The following is a 15855-nucleotide window of genomic DNA, read 5'->3' on the forward strand; positions in this document are numbered from 1 at the left end:
TGTTGCTTCTTTATAGTAAAGGTGGCTTTAACAAACTTGTAGTGTAATTTAATGCTAGCTCAAACTCAAAGGATGAACATGGGCTTCCATAATTGAGTGCAGAAACGCTAGAAAGATTCACATAATTTCTTCTTATGGAAGGGTACATGCGTGAATGGGATGGGTTAACTTGTGCCTTTAACAACAAAATTGGCGCTGAAGTTGTGATAGATGAGGCATGCTTATGTTACAGGGAAAGGAGCCAAAGCTGATAATAACTTGAGGATGAAAGTAATAATATTATTAGATTATACGACGTTGAGTGAGAATCTATTAATAGTCATTGAATTTTTTTTCTTTGTAAGCATTTTGTGACTTGAGCAATTCTACGCTCTCAAGTCATTATCGTGATCAAGACCATACATGCTGAATCGCTAATATTTAACAAGAGCTGCATCACTTCATACATAAAATTATAATGCTGAAATTAATTTAATGAAATATTATTTTAAAGCATTAGTAGTATTAGACACTTTATGATAGGTGATAGCACAGGAAGACAGAAATATGGGACAAGGGATTTTCGGCCAATAAATTTATATCCTACACTAAAAAGTGTCTTATGTAATACATACACAAACGTAGAAAGGAAAAAACTACAGCTCGCGATTTATGCCCTTTTTTCTCTTCAAAAGACTTTCTAAGATAATCTCACAAGTCATATTAATTTATTTCATTTTTGTTTATTTGTAGCAAACATAACATAAATTTTTAAAAGTAATTGGAATTTTTGGCACTGAAAATTAAAAATTCTAAGACTGGTTGAAGTTGTTAATTAAAAAACAAAATATTAAAACCTTAAAAAGTTGATATTTACCATACTATTACGATTCTACGAGATGGATATTTTTTTCTTCTCAAATGGTAGTTGAATGAAAACTTAGTGAATAATAACCATTGTCATACCTTTTTTACAGCTCAACATAAGCAATAAGAACAAAAAAACTACCATAGGATATGGAACCCTTTTGTGGCTATGTAATTATAGTGCAATAGCAAAAATGAAGGATTTTGTAATTATTTAGAATGTTAAATTTCATTTTATGCATGTATGATTGTAGAATGAGGTGGACATAATTTGTTTCCAATGTCCTTACATGATATTCTTATAGGGTTTTTGATAGACTAAAAGTCACAACCTTATGGCAATGTACTAGGTCTCATTAAAACGGATTTGGTAAAGGCTCTAGAATTCTAGGTCACCAAATTGTCCCCAATCTCGAAAGAAATGAGTCTCAATATCCTAGGTTATAAACAAGAGGAGTCAAGCCCTTGAGCGTCTAACTTACGATACCAAGACAATTTGGGTGGTTCATTATGCTAAAACTAGGAGACAAGTCTAACACCCATAAAGCACATGTCCCTCTTATCTTAACCATAATCTGTAACAACCCGGGTATAGGGCGTATGCGCATATAATCCGAATTGTGAGGAAGCGACATTTAAAAAAGTAAACTTTCACTCCAAAGCTACAAAAAAAAATAGTGAGCATATACAATAATATTAAAATTAAAGCGATTAATAAAACTTGTAAAAAATTATTTCATTACCATTGGTTTTTTATATTTAAAAATAGACAAAGGAAAAAAGTATTTAAATCATACAATTGACTACAATTAGGCCTGACTCTCTAAAAAAATATCTCCAGTAGAGTCGTCAGCTGTCACGTCCCGAATTTTGGTTACGCGACCTCTTAAAGTCGCCACTACATTTTATAGTTAAAAATGTAGAAAAATATTTTAAGCTCAATCACATTGGGCTTTTGGATTGTGATATCCAGGTTCGAGAGTCGATTACAGATCGAGAAAGGTATTAGCACCTCATCTGCCCTTAATTAAACGATACATTTGCCAATTGTATGATTTAAATACCCTTAAGTTATTTAAAATTAAATTTGTGTACGAAAAAATATTTATTTATTTTTATTTTAAGTCTGACAATATTACTTGCTCCTACGTATTCCTAAACATTTTAGGAAATCAAGACTTACGTAGTTCTAATTTTAAAATGGTTTGTCGGTAAAATAATTAACTTCTTAAAAAGGGTGAAGCAGCATAAACTAATGTCCGCACCGCATCCCATCTTAAGGAGATTTGAAAATATTTGTAATAGATTTTTTGATTTTTTATTAATAATTTAGAAATTAATCGAATGAAAAGAAACGTCGTAACGCGACCGTTCAAGGATGATACGAGGATAAGAAATGTTATCATGACCTGCCTTCATCCTTAGATTAATTCCAAAAAATATTTTTTTTATAAACAATGTTATGTGAAATCATTTCAAATTACACTACTCTTGTTAAAAATAATTTTAAATCGAACAATATTCTGAATTTGTGCAAATGACAATTTTTATTTAATTACAGCAAGAGAAAAAAAATTAATTAGCTCCTAAAAATAAGCATAGAAAAAATATTTGATTAATAGCTACATTAAAGTGATTTTTACAACTTTTTGTTATTATTATTATTATCCATAGATAAATTAATTTTATTTCAAAAAGAATATTTATTATTTATCTTCCAAAAAATATTTAATGTTTTTTTATTTACAGTTTAAAAAAAAAATTAAGTTAAATGTGGCAACTACCAAAAATTAAATAAATTATGGAAGAATATGATATATACCTAGGGAGAGCTTTAATCATGTGCTACCAAAAATGAGGAAAGGTGGCTGACCTGTCGCTTAGAGAGTGGCTGGAAAATCTGATGCAAAGGACTACGCCACGTGTCCATCCGTGGCTGGTTAGGAGTGAAAGCGCACCACGTCTGCAGTGCACACGCACGCACTGGAGCGCAACTGTGGAGACACTGATTTGGTATGAACAACTCCACGGATGCAGACTGCACCCACCTACGTTTCACTGTTGGGATTGGCCGCGGAAGAGGATGCACGGAATGAATGGTTTGCCTGGCTGCAGCGAGTCTGGACCCACGGTAGGAGACTTCTTTTGGTGTATGCACGTCTACTTGCGAGAGTATGCACCCTCCTGCATGTCGCGTTACTATTGGCTAGACTTTGCAAGGGTTGACTCAGGCGCCAAGTGTTGCTCTACGGTTGGCCAGAAACGGAGTTCCACAGTGCAAGAAATAAGGCCTGTTTTCTCTCTCTTATTCTATCTATGTAGTTTTTTTTTTCTGAAAAGGAAGAAGAAAAACGTAATTCTAATAACTCTATTTATACAAATAGTTTAACCTAATCTAATCATAACAAAGCCTAAACTGATTTTTTATCCAACTACCCACTCCCTTTTGTTTTGGGATATCAAAACCCACTACCAAGTCAGATTTGACTTGGTAAATTTTTAATTACTTTTTATTATTTTATTGAAAAAATGTTTTTAAATTGATTTGTGTATTTATTTATTTTTATATATCTGAATTAAATAATAAAAAATATATTTGAATAAGTTTTAATTATTTCAAATTATATTTTAGTTTTTTTTTAATATTTTATTGTTTATTTAAAATTCAAATGAGATATTTGAATAAGTTTTAACTATTTATTTAAAATTGAAATTTTGAGAAAAATAATAATAACAAAGTCATTTATTAACCATTTCTTTTTCTTATTTTAATATAAAATTATATGGGTTTTTAGAAGCCCATTTCCAGTTAGATTTTTTATTTTGAGTTTGATTAAAATTTTTTTGAGGAAAAGATGTAAGTTTATATACACATTTATTTTTGGAAACTCATTTACTTAATTGATTTATTTTTAAAAATTATTTATTTAAAAAAAATAATGTTAGGCTTTTTGTGGGCCCGACAAAAATGGGTATTCACAATACTAAATAACACTTCAATTATATATATTAATACAAAAAACTATAACTATAATTAGTTATTTCATTTTTTGGGCATGAGAAAATATCCCTATTCGATTTTAGGTTTCTACTAATGCATTAATCATTTATATAGTAGAAAAGGTTGAACAATTTACTTCACATTTTGTTATATTGGGCTTGGGCCAACTTAACACATGTAGCTGAGGCCCATGATAGAGGAGATTAGGTTATGATGTGTGTGCGTATATAAATGATCGATATTTCTCTATACTATTATTATTCCTTCGACTGTGCAATATTTCGATCAAGGTTTTCCCAGTGGAGAGAGATTTCGAAGAAGATATTTTTTCTTGAAGTACATACTTCTTTGAGGTAATTGATATCACATCTCTTCCAATTGTATTATTCATCTATTTCTAATGACGAATTATTTTTATCATGGTCTTAGCAGTAGAGATAGATTTATAAGACAATAATTGTTATTGAAGTACTCACTTCTTTGAGTTAGTTGATACCATATCCCCCTTGTACTTATATTATTTCTTTGTTCAGTCTATAAACTATTTCGATCAAGATTTCGGCTATAAAGAGAGAGTTTGGAAAGAACTTCTTTCTTTAGAGTTCACCATAAAAGATTCCTAAAGATGTATATCTTTGTATATAAGTTATTTAAGTGATTCAAGATCTATAATTATTTTTAAAAAAATCTTGAATTAAGATTTTATTGGATTACAATCATGACCATAAGAAGGTCTTCAATAGGTTGCAATAGATTATAATTTTTTGGTATATTCAATATCTATAACCATTTTAAAAGATCTTTAGTTAAGATTTTAATAGATTACAATCACAATTTTTATACTTTTATAGCTTGAGTTTCAGGAAATGAATGTCTTGTTTATTTTTTACAATCAAATCTTCGAGTATATGAATTTTGTCATGTATTTTGAGCAAATTGAGAGAACACATAAAGATATTAAAAAGGATGTTTAAGCTTCATCAGATGATTTCCACCATTGATGGTGGATGATATTCATCTCTACTAAATTCCACATACATTAGTTTAAGCTATATTGGCTAATATCAAAAGAACATAAATTTTATTACACAATGCAATTTCTTTACATAATTGCAACATAAATTACGTGTGTTCATATGTCACTATAGTTTGTGTGTAACATTATGGGCTATATATGTAGACTAGTAATTCACTTTGGGTTAGGTATAAACCTTTTCTCTTTGGTATAAAAACATTCTTAATTCTTCAGTTTTGAACTTTTGATTACTGTCTTGCCCTTGCCGTTGTCATTTGGTCGTGAGCACAAACTTCTGCATGTCCAATAACTCCATCTGTAAGCTTTTCTCCACAGTGCATCTTCTCCTTCATTTTCTTATGTTCAATTTTTTCATTTCATTCTCAGTCTTTCAACGCTAAAAAATATCGTTCCCGCTATATCTTTATCTCCCCATTTCTGCAAAGTGGAGTGATATATTAGTAGTGTTGTTGTCAACTTAAATTTTGATTTTTTTTTGGTGATTAAGTAATACTCATTTGCTTTATATACCATAGTATACTTGTTTTGAAACATAGCACGTATTTGTTTTGGGTTTGGAATTTTGGTTTTGTTTGGAAATCAGTTAGGAATTGGAAAACTCATGTTCAGGTGCGTCAACCTTGAGGCGGTCTCGACGAAGAAGACCACTTTGCGGAACTACGACGAGAATCTAATGGATGCACAGTTTGGTGATGATTTAAAGAGGAAGAGTAGGACCCAAGAAGATAGAGAGAAAGAGAATGAAAATGAGGCTATGATCACTTTCTCTCTCGGTTTCCCAATTGATGCTTTGGGTGAGGAGGAGATTAAAGCTGAGGTTATTAAAGAATTGGGTGGTAAGGAACAGAATGATTACATTATTGTCAGAAATCATATATTCTCGCTTTGGAGGGAAAATGTGAATATATGGTTGACAAAAGCACATATTAGAGAATCTGTGAGCAGTGATTGTGAACATTTGATTAATTCTGCTTATGATTTTCTTTTCTACAATGGTTACATTAATTTTGGTGTTGCATCTTCATTTAATTCCCATATACGAGAGACAATTTTTGAAGGGGGTGTGATTGTTACTGGTGCTGGCCTTGCTGGGTTAGCAGCAGCGAGACAACTCATGTCATTCGGTTACAAGGTTGCCGTTTTGGAAGGCAACGATCCCTGCCTTCCAAAATCGCAACCTTGTAACCGAATGACAAGAGCTGCCTTGCTGCTGCTAACCCAACACCAATAACAATCACACCCCTTCAAAAATTATCTCGGGTATTTGGGAAATAAAAGAAGGTAGAACACCAAAATTGATACAACCATTGTAGAAAAGAAAGTCATACGCAGAATTAATCAAATGTTCACATTCACTGCTCACAGTTTTTCTAATATGTGTTTTAGTCAACCATACCTCTACATTTTCCCTCCACAGAGCCAATATATGATTTCTTACAACAATATATTCATTCTGCTCCTTACCACCCAATTCTTTCACAACCCCGGCTTTAATCTCCTCCTCACGCAAAGCATCAATTGGGAAACCTAGCGAGAAGGCGATCATGGCCTCAGTTTCAGTCTCTCTATCTATATCTTCTTGTGTCTTATTTTTCTTCTTCAAACCATCAACCAATTGCTCATCCATTACATCCTCATCGTAGTTCCGCAATTTGGACTTCTTCCTTAATAACCTACTCGAAAATGATGCATCTGAACATGAATTTTCCATCATTCCCGTATAGTTTGCCAACAAAAAACCAAAATTGCAAACCCCAGTTACACAATAATACGCCCCGTCTTCAACACAAGTATACTAAGCTTGATAAAGCAAATGGGTATTACTTATTCACCAAAAAGAATCAAAATTTAACTTCACAACAACAACAATACTACTATATCACTCTTGTGTGCAAAAATGGAGCAAGAGGAATGTTTCGAGGGGAGATATTTTAGCGTTGAAACACTAAGAAGCAAAATGAAGAGCGAAGAAATTGAAGAGAGAGTAGACAGAGAAAGGGGCTTACATATATAAAGCAATTGAACATGCAGAAATTAGTGCTCATAAACAGTGAAAACGGCAGTAATCAAAACATTAGACTAAGAAATGTTTTTATACTAAAAATGAATAGAAAAGATAAAATAATAGGGTTTATGTTTTGAACTCCACGGAATCTTGGGCCATTCCTGGTCTACATAGAGTGCCCAAAGCATATCATCGACCAGAGTAATTTCACACTAACATGTAACAAATTCATATGTGAAAAAACTGATTTAAACAATGGTTTACTCAATTATATTTCATCATGAATTTAAGTATAAGGCTCAATACGTATGTCTAAAATGAACTTTAAGAACAACAATGGAGTGATTAACTCATGGATGTATCCAATGGGTAATTGTGATAAGGGATGAAAGCCGGAAAAAGATGGTTCAGTTTGATATGTTTTGTGTTCATTTTCATAGTTAGAACTGAAATGATCACAAACTGTTTGGTTCGAACGCGCTAAATTGTATTATGTGTTTGTAAGTTTGGCATTATGCTATACTTCATATTTAGATTTGTTTTTTAGTTAAATATTAAAAAAACTTGTTAGTTATGTTTTACTTATACGAGTTTATGAGATAGAAGAGAAACTATACTACATTGTATCAAGTTTCACCTAATTGATAATTATTCATTGGTTTTACATTTTGATTCTCGCAGTTCCAGATCCTATGGAACTGCAAACAAATTCCTAAAAAAATTAACCAAACTTTAAAACTGAAATAGATTTTTTAGTTTGCTTTGGTTCTGTAACTCAATTTGGAACTACTTATACATTTAGTTATAATTAAAATTCAATAATTATTTTGACTATTAGTGAACTAAGAAAGTGGAAAATGAATTCAATGGATTATGTTTCTATTATGGAGAGATTACTTTCTAATTAAAATTCAATATGTCGATAAGAGAGAACAAGATACCCTTAAAAATATGTGATATTTATCCCAGTGCCCCATCCACGTAAAAGAAATATTTAAGATAATATCATCAATTTCTAGTAAGAAAAAGTTATATCTAAGTTAATATGATATACACGAATATAACTTCATAGATAAATAAAACTTGAGTAAAAATGAAAAGAAAAGCCATAAGTTTTTATTTTATTAAATGTAAGGTACTAAAGTACATTATTATAAGATGGGTTACATGCGTGAATGGGATGGGTTAACTTGTGCCTTTAACAACAAAATTGGCGCTGAAGTTGTGATAGATGAGGCATGCTTATGTTACAGGGAAAGGAGCCAAAGCTGATAATAACTTGAGGATGAAAGTAATAATATTATTAGATTATACGACGTTGAGTGAGAATCTATTAATAGTCATTGAATTTTTTTTCTTTGTAAGCATTTTGTGACTTGAGCAATTCTACGCTCTCAAGTCATTATCGTGATCAAGACCATACATGCTGAATCGCTAATATTTAACAAGAGCTGCATCACTTCATACATAAAATTATAATGCTGAAATTAATTTAATGAAATATTATTTTAAAGCATTAGTAGTATTAGACACTTTATGATAGGTGATAGCACAGGAAGACAGAAATATGGGACAAGGGGTTTTCGGCCAATAAATTTTCAACGATAAATTTATATCCTACACTAAAAAGTGTCTTATGTAATACATACACAAACGTAGAAAGGAAAAAACTACAGCTCGCGATTTATGCCCTTTTTCTCTTCAAAAGACTTTCTAAGATAATCTCACAAGTCATATTAATTTATTTCATTTTTGTTTATTTGTAGCAAACATAACATAAATTTTTAAAAGTAATTGGAATTTTTGGCACTGAAAATTAAAAATTCTAAGACTGTGGTTGAAGTTGTATTAAAAAAACAAAATATTAAAACCTTATAAAATTGATATTTACCATACTAATAGGATTCTACGAGATGGATATCTTTTTCTTCTCAAATGGTAGTTGAATGAAAATTTAGTGAATATAACCATTGTCATACCTTTTTTACAGCTCAACATAAGCAATAACAACAAATGATTAATGATAGTTTAGGCAAAGAAAAAATTGGATACTAAATGGTACTTCAATTATATATATTAATACATAAAACTATAATTAGTTATTTTATTTTTTTGTCATGAGAAAATATCCCTATTCGATTTTAGGTTTCTACAAATGCATTAATCATTTACATAGTAGAAAAGGTTGAACAATTTACTTCACATTTTGTTATATTGGGCTTGGGCCAAATTAACACATGTAGCTGAGGCCCATGATCGAGGAGATTAGGTTATGGTGTGTCAATATATAAATGATCGATATTTTTCTACACTATTATTTCTTCGACTGCGCAATATTTCGATCAAGATTTTCACAGTAGATAAAGATTTCGAAGAAGTCATTTCTTCAAGTACATACTTCTTTGAGGTAATTGATATCATATCCCTTCCAATTGTATTATTCATCTATTTTTATTTACGAATTATTTTATCATGATCTTAGCCGTAGAGATAGATTTATAAGACAATAATTATTATTGAAGTACTTGCTTCTTTAAGTTAGTTGATACCATATCCCTGCCATTGTACTTATATTATTTATTTGTTTAGTCTATGAACTATTTCGATCAAGGTTTCGGCTATAAAGAGAGAGTTCAGAAAGAACTTGCTTCTTTATAGAGTTCACCATAAAAGATTCGTAAAGATATATATCTTTCTATATAAGTTATTTAAGTGATTCAAGATCTATAATTAATTTTAAAAAAAATCTTGAATTAAGATTTTATTGGATTATAATCATGACCATAAGAAGGTCTTCAATAGGTTGCAATAGATTATAATTTTTTGGTATATTCAATATCTATAACCATTTTAAAAGATCTTTACTTCAGATTTTAATAGATTACAATCACGATTTTTATACTTTTATATCTTGAGTTTCAGGAAAAATGAATGTCTTGTTTATTTTTTACAATCAAATCTTCGAGTATATGAATTTTGTCATATATTTTGAGCAAATTGAGAGAACACAAGTTCATAAAGATATTAAAAATGACGTTTAAGCTTCATCAGATGATTTCCACCATTGATGGTGGATGAAATTCATCTCTACTAAATTCCACATACATTAGTTTAAGCTATATTGGTTAATATCAAAAGAACGTAAATTTTATTACACAATGTAATTTATTTACATAATTGCAACATAAATTACGTGTGTTCATATGTCACTATAGTTTGTGTGTAACATTATGGGCTATATATGTAGACTAGTAATTCACTTTGGGTTAGGTATAAACCTTTTCTCTTTGGTATAAAAACATTCTTAATTCTTCAGTTTTGAACTTTTGATTACTGTCTTGCCCTTGCCGTTGTCATTTGGTCGTGAGCACAAACTTCTGCATGTCCAATAACTCCATCTGTAAGCTTTTCTCCACAGTGCATCTTCTCCTTCATTTTCTTATGTTCAATTTTTTCATTTCATTCTCAGTCTTTCAACGCTAAAAAATATCGTTCCTGCTTTATCTTTATCTGCCCCATTTCTGCAGAGTGGTTATCAACTTACATTTTGATTCTTTTTTGTGATTAAGTAATACTCATTTGCCTTATATACCATAGTATACTTGTTTTGAAACATAGCACATATTTGTTTTGGGTTTGGAATTTTGGTTTTGTTTGGAAATCAGTTAGGAATAATGGAAAACTCATGTTCAGGTGCGTCAACCTTGAGGCGGTCTCGACGAAGAAGGCCACTTTGCAGAACTACGACGAGAATCTAATGGATGCACAGTTTGGTGATGATTTAAAGAGGAAGAGTAGGACCCAAGAAGATATAGAGAAAGAGAATGAAAACGAGGCTATGATCGCTTTCTCTCTCGGTTTCCCAATTGATGCTTTGGGTGAGGAGGAGATTAAAGCTGATGTTATTAAAGAATTGGGTGGTAAGGAACAGAATGATTACATTATTGTCAGAAATCATATATTGTCTCTTTGGAGGGAAAATGTGAATATATGGTTGACAAAAGCATATATTAGAGAATCCGTGAACAGTGATTGTGAACATTTGATTAATTCTGCTTATGATTTTCTTTTCTACAATGGTTACATTAATTTTGGTGTTGCGCCTTCATTTAATTCCCATATACCAGAGACAAGTTTTGAAGGGGGTGTGATTGTTATTGGTGCTGGCCTTGCTGGGTTAGCAGCAGCGAGACAACTCATGTCATTCGGTTACAAGGTTGCCGTTTTGGAAGGCAACGATCGTCCCGGTGGCAGGGTTTATACTAAAAAGGTGGGGAGTGAGGGTAATGTTGCTTCTGTAGATCTTGGTGGGAGTATTATCAATGGCATTGATGCTAATCCTTTGGCAGTTCTGGCTAGGCAGCTCTCTATACCTATGCACCGAATCAGAGATATATGCCCTTTGTACAAGCCAAATGGGGAGTTGGTTGACAAGGAAATAGATTCACACGTCGAATCTGTATTCAATAATTTGCTTGACAGAGTTATAGAGCTGAGGCAAATTATGGGCAGTGGCTTCTCCAGAGAAACCTCTCTTGGTTCAGTGTTGGAGAAACTCAAGCTTTTATATGGTGCGGTTGGAAGTATTGATGAGAAACAATTGCTTGAATGGCATTTTGCAGATTTGGAATATGCGAAAGCTGGATGTCTTTCAAATCTATCAGTTGCCTATTGGGATCATAATGATCCTTATGAAATGGATGGTGATCACTGCTTGCTTGCTGGAGGAAATTGGAGATTGATAAATGCTTTAAGTCAAGGGATTCCTATTTTTTATGGAAAGACTGTCAAGACTATCAAATATGGAAGCGATGGTGTGTATGTTATTGTTGCTGGGGGCCAAGTTTTTCGTGCTGAAATTGCATTATGCACTGTACCTCTCGGTGTTTTGAAGAAGAACACCATTAAGTTTGAACCCGAATTGCCTACTAGAAAGCTGGAGGCAATTGAAAGGCTAGGGTTTGGGTTGCTGAACAAAGTTGCTATGGTTTTTCCACATGTATTTTGGGATCAATATCTAGACACATTTGGATGTCTCAATCGACAAAGTCATCAACGTGGAGAATTCTTCAAGTTTTACACTTACCACACTGTTTCCGGAGGGCCAACACTTATTGCATTGGTGGCTGGTGAGGCAGCACAAACCATTGAGTCCACACATCCACACATTTTGCTGCATCGGGTTTTGTCGGTTCTAAGAGGTATCACTTGAATGCTCTTATGGTTATTGTGTTTATTTAAAAATATTTTGGATGTTTAACTTTTTCAAAATTTCCATCATTTGTCATGTTAATGTTCTATACCCATTTGTGTAGGTATATTTCAACCTAAAGGTATCATTGTGCCGGATCCAATTCATTCAGTTTGTACAAAATGGGGTGTCAATCCTTGTTCTTTCGGATCATACTCTCATGTTAAAGTTGGTTCAACTGGTGGTGATTATGATATACTTGCAGAAAATGTGGGAAATAAACTGTTCTTTGCTGGTGAGGCCACAAGTAGGCAATATCCAGCAACTATGCATGGTGCTTTCTTAAGTGGCTTGAGAGAAGCTTTACATATTTACAAATTGACGCATGTTCCACATAATCATCCTAGAAAAAATGCACCTAAGGACATTGGACCAATCAGTGATATACTCACAGACTTATTCAAGAAACCTGATTTGGAATTTGGGAGATTTGCTTTCATATTTGATCATTCATTTGAAAGTCACCAATCAATGGGAATTTTGCGATTCTGGTACCCAATTCCCGAACAATTGCCATTGCCACTTTATCAAATTATATCTAGGGAACATGTGCACCAATTGCAACAAATTACAGGAGATGAAAGTGTGTTGCAATATATGTCAAATAGCCTCGGCTTGTCGCTCATGGGAACGAGTGCTGTTTGTGATGCAGGTAATTCATTGATAACCAGTATTGCTAGCACACGAAAAAACAAGGGGAAGAACCGATCAACTACTAGTAACTCCATGACCTAATGAGATTCGTCACTTTATGTGATTCGTTAAATATGTGAACCGATCAACTACTAGAACCGATCAACTACTAGTAATTCATTAAATATGTGATTCATCACTTTTTACATTAATTTTTAAAGATCTTCTTTATAATCCGATATATGATATGCGATATGTATTATAATTTATAAGAATTATGTAACTATGAATTATATTGCCGACATATGGGATGGTGTGAGAATAATTATGAGAGGGGGTGTTATTTTAAATAAAAAAGTAGAGAGGGGTAGATTACCAACTCATTGTACCATTGTACTTTTCATGTATACTTGTGTACCCGGCGTATAATTCCATACTATTTGTTACTTCGGTTAATTTAGCTTGCATTTAAGGGGAGTTGCCTTATACTTTCCTTAGCAGTCAAGCTAAGACAAGAAGAATATCATGTTAAATATGCTTCGTGGTTATTTTGGTTTGCTGCTTTTGATTTTCATTTAATTTGTTGAACGTTTCTAGTAGACAAAATATCTTATGAAGAAATTATGAATTTCCGATCAGGACCCTTCAGAGTTTTAGAAACTTTATCCAAACGTTTCATTTTTCCCTATCAAATGCTAGCATTATTTTTCCTTGACTTAATGTATGCACCAACAATATGAGTTTTGTACATTGTCACCATATCATTCATTATTCATATATAACGAAACTTAGTTTGAATGGTTATCTAAATCTCATTGACTATGGCCCTTAATTGGTCATGTATTTATACAAGAAGGAAACCTTTTCAAGAAGGCACCTCAAGAAGACATACGAACCATATTAACAACCTTGCTTGTGAATCAAGTAACTTAACTAACGTTTAGAATATTAACCTAACTTAACTAAAAATGATTCAATATGATATTATGCTTATGAATTAGGGATTAGAAGAGGATTAGCCCAATGGGCTTGATGGTTTATCGAGGGAGCTTATGTGGCTTGTGTGGACCCTTGTGTTGAGCCAAATTTATTGCTCTGCCCTTGGCCTTTGTGGCTTTGTCCGTGGCCTGATTGGCCCTGGTCGTGGCCTGTGTAACACCGTGAATTTTACGATTTTGAATTATAAGATTTTACTAATATTTTTATTAATTATATATTCGAAAATGAATTTCTAGGAATTTTCGGTAAAGAATTAGACGAAACTCTAGTTGGGTTTTAGTCTTGAAATTTTATTTCCTATTTTGTGGTAAATTTTGGAGACAGTCGGTTCTGGACCACTGTCGGGGCCGAATCCGTCCGGTACAGCTCAAAAAGTGTCCTTTTGAGTTCCGTAACTCGTAATCGAATTCTGATCACGCCGTTGGATTCGTAATTTAATTTTGAGTCAATATAGACCCTGAATACACCCATACCTACTTTCTAAATATTTTTCACTCCGAAATTCGAAATTCTAATCGGATATTAGGATCGGGCGATTTATAATACCCGATCGAGTATTGGCCGATAATACTCGGTCATGTTTATCGCACATGTCCACAAGGTGATCATTTTGGTTCACCATATCTCATGAGCTCATCATTAGCCACCCTAGGAGATTTGTCATTATTGCCTAGAGGAAATCTGATTTCCCTCTCTCCTTAAACCCTCACACTTCACACTTCACTCACCCACTCTTGCATTTTCAAAGAAGAAGAAAATACTCTCTCCATTTTTCTCTCATTTTTCTCATGTCTTCTTCCATCTTCAATCGTTGATCTCTCAACATCCAACCAATGGATGTTGATGAGATTTAAGTATTTTGTTCATGAGTATGTCAAGAACATATTCAACCGTTGAAATTTTCTAAAACACCTTCTAACTCATTTTCTCTTCAAAACCGAAAATGATGTTGTTCTTGAACTTATGAAAATATTTTGTTGAAACCATGAACAACTTGTGTTCATGAAGTTGTTATAATATATTATTACATATATTTTGTTGTTTTAGCCAAAGGGGATGATTATAAAATCAAAGGAACATTTAGGAAGTGTTTTATAAAAAAATGAGAATGTATGTATTTCTATTTGTTTTTAGCCTTAAACCATGGCTTGGAACAAGTTGGAAAAAAATAGAAATCTTTGTTAAAAATGATGTTGAGGTTTATGAGTACATGAAGGTCTCATGAAACTCTTAAATGATACTTTGAATAACTTACTTTAAAGTGGTAAGATTATCAAAGAATGTCTTAAATCGGAATATGGAGTTTTAAGTATTTTGGTAACGATTTTAGAAATATCGGAAACTAACGGATTTTTATTGTGGTAGTTACGAAGATTTCGGTGTTCGAACCTTGAAACCAAACCAACCGTAGTTGACAAGTAAAGCATGCTTCATGAAGGTGAGAGAGAACACATCGTGACATAGTGGTGTCCGAATATGACACCCGGATCTCCTAAACCATCTCAAAGGTTTTGGAGTTAAATTGGGTTTTAAGAAACCCAAGATTTTGTATGTTTGAATGTTTTGAATATATATGATTGTTGATGAAATATGTTGAGTATTGTATATGAAATATGTTGAATATTGTATATGAATGTTGTTGGGAACTTTTCTAGATGCAGGTGTTTGAAAAATCATGTTTAAATGTGTTTCGGTTGTCAAAAAGGGCAAAAATTGGCATTCTGTCCAAGTCCCTGTCACTTGGGCGAGCAAAAGCCGTTTCGGCGAAAAAAAATAATAGAAGAGGTCGCCCGGGCGAGCAAAAAAAAATCCAGAATTTTAATGAGTTTCTAGAACTCTCTCGCTTGGGCGAGAAGAGACCTCGCTTGGGCGATAATACCTTCGCCTGGGCGAGGAAAACATCAGTTTATTTGAGATTTACAGATGAATTGTCGTTTGGGCGAGAGGGCCTCGCTTGAGCGAGAAATGCCCAGTTTTAAAATGATATTGTTGATTGAATTTTCGCTAGAGCGAAGGGTCCTCGCTTGGGCGAGAGATAGGAATTGTGTTTAACTATTTGGATTGATTGGTTGAGTATGTAATAA

The 15855-nt window shown here is 32.8% G+C and overlaps 1 protein-coding gene across 2 annotated transcripts; it reads left to right on the top strand.

The window, feature by feature from the left end:
• On the top strand, positions 10544-13187 carry LOC109352765 (lysine-specific histone demethylase 1 homolog 2-like). 2 transcript variants are annotated; one of them, XM_019594958.1, is made up of 2 exons: positions 10544-12089; positions 12204-13187. In XM_019594958.1, the coding sequence occupies exons 1-2, from the start codon at positions 10574-10576 to the stop codon at positions 12872-12874; spliced, it is 2187 nt and encodes a 728-aa protein (XP_019450503.1). In that variant the 5' UTR covers positions 10544-10573; the 3' UTR covers positions 12875-13187. The 2 variants fall into 2 exon arrangements, with proteins under 2 accessions (XP_019450503.1, XP_019450504.1); XM_019594959.1 differs by having other exon boundaries at positions 12345-13187.

This window comes from Lupinus angustifolius, chromosome LG07 (assembly GCF_001865875.1).
Source record: "Lupinus angustifolius cultivar Tanjil chromosome LG07, LupAngTanjil_v1.0, whole genome shotgun sequence".
NCBI lineage: Eukaryota > Viridiplantae > Streptophyta > Magnoliopsida > Fabales > Fabaceae > Lupinus > Lupinus angustifolius.

Bases quoted from the DNA above. Each gene is read 5' to 3' on its own strand.
- LOC109352765 (XM_019594958.1), top strand. From the start codon at position 10,574: ATGTTCAGGTGCGTCAACCTTGAGGCGGTCTCGACGAAGAAGGCCACT. The intron at 12,090-12,203 runs GTATCACTTGAA...CCATTTGTGTAG, and splicing joins GGTTTTGTCGGTTCTAAGAG to GTATATTTCAACCTAAAGGT.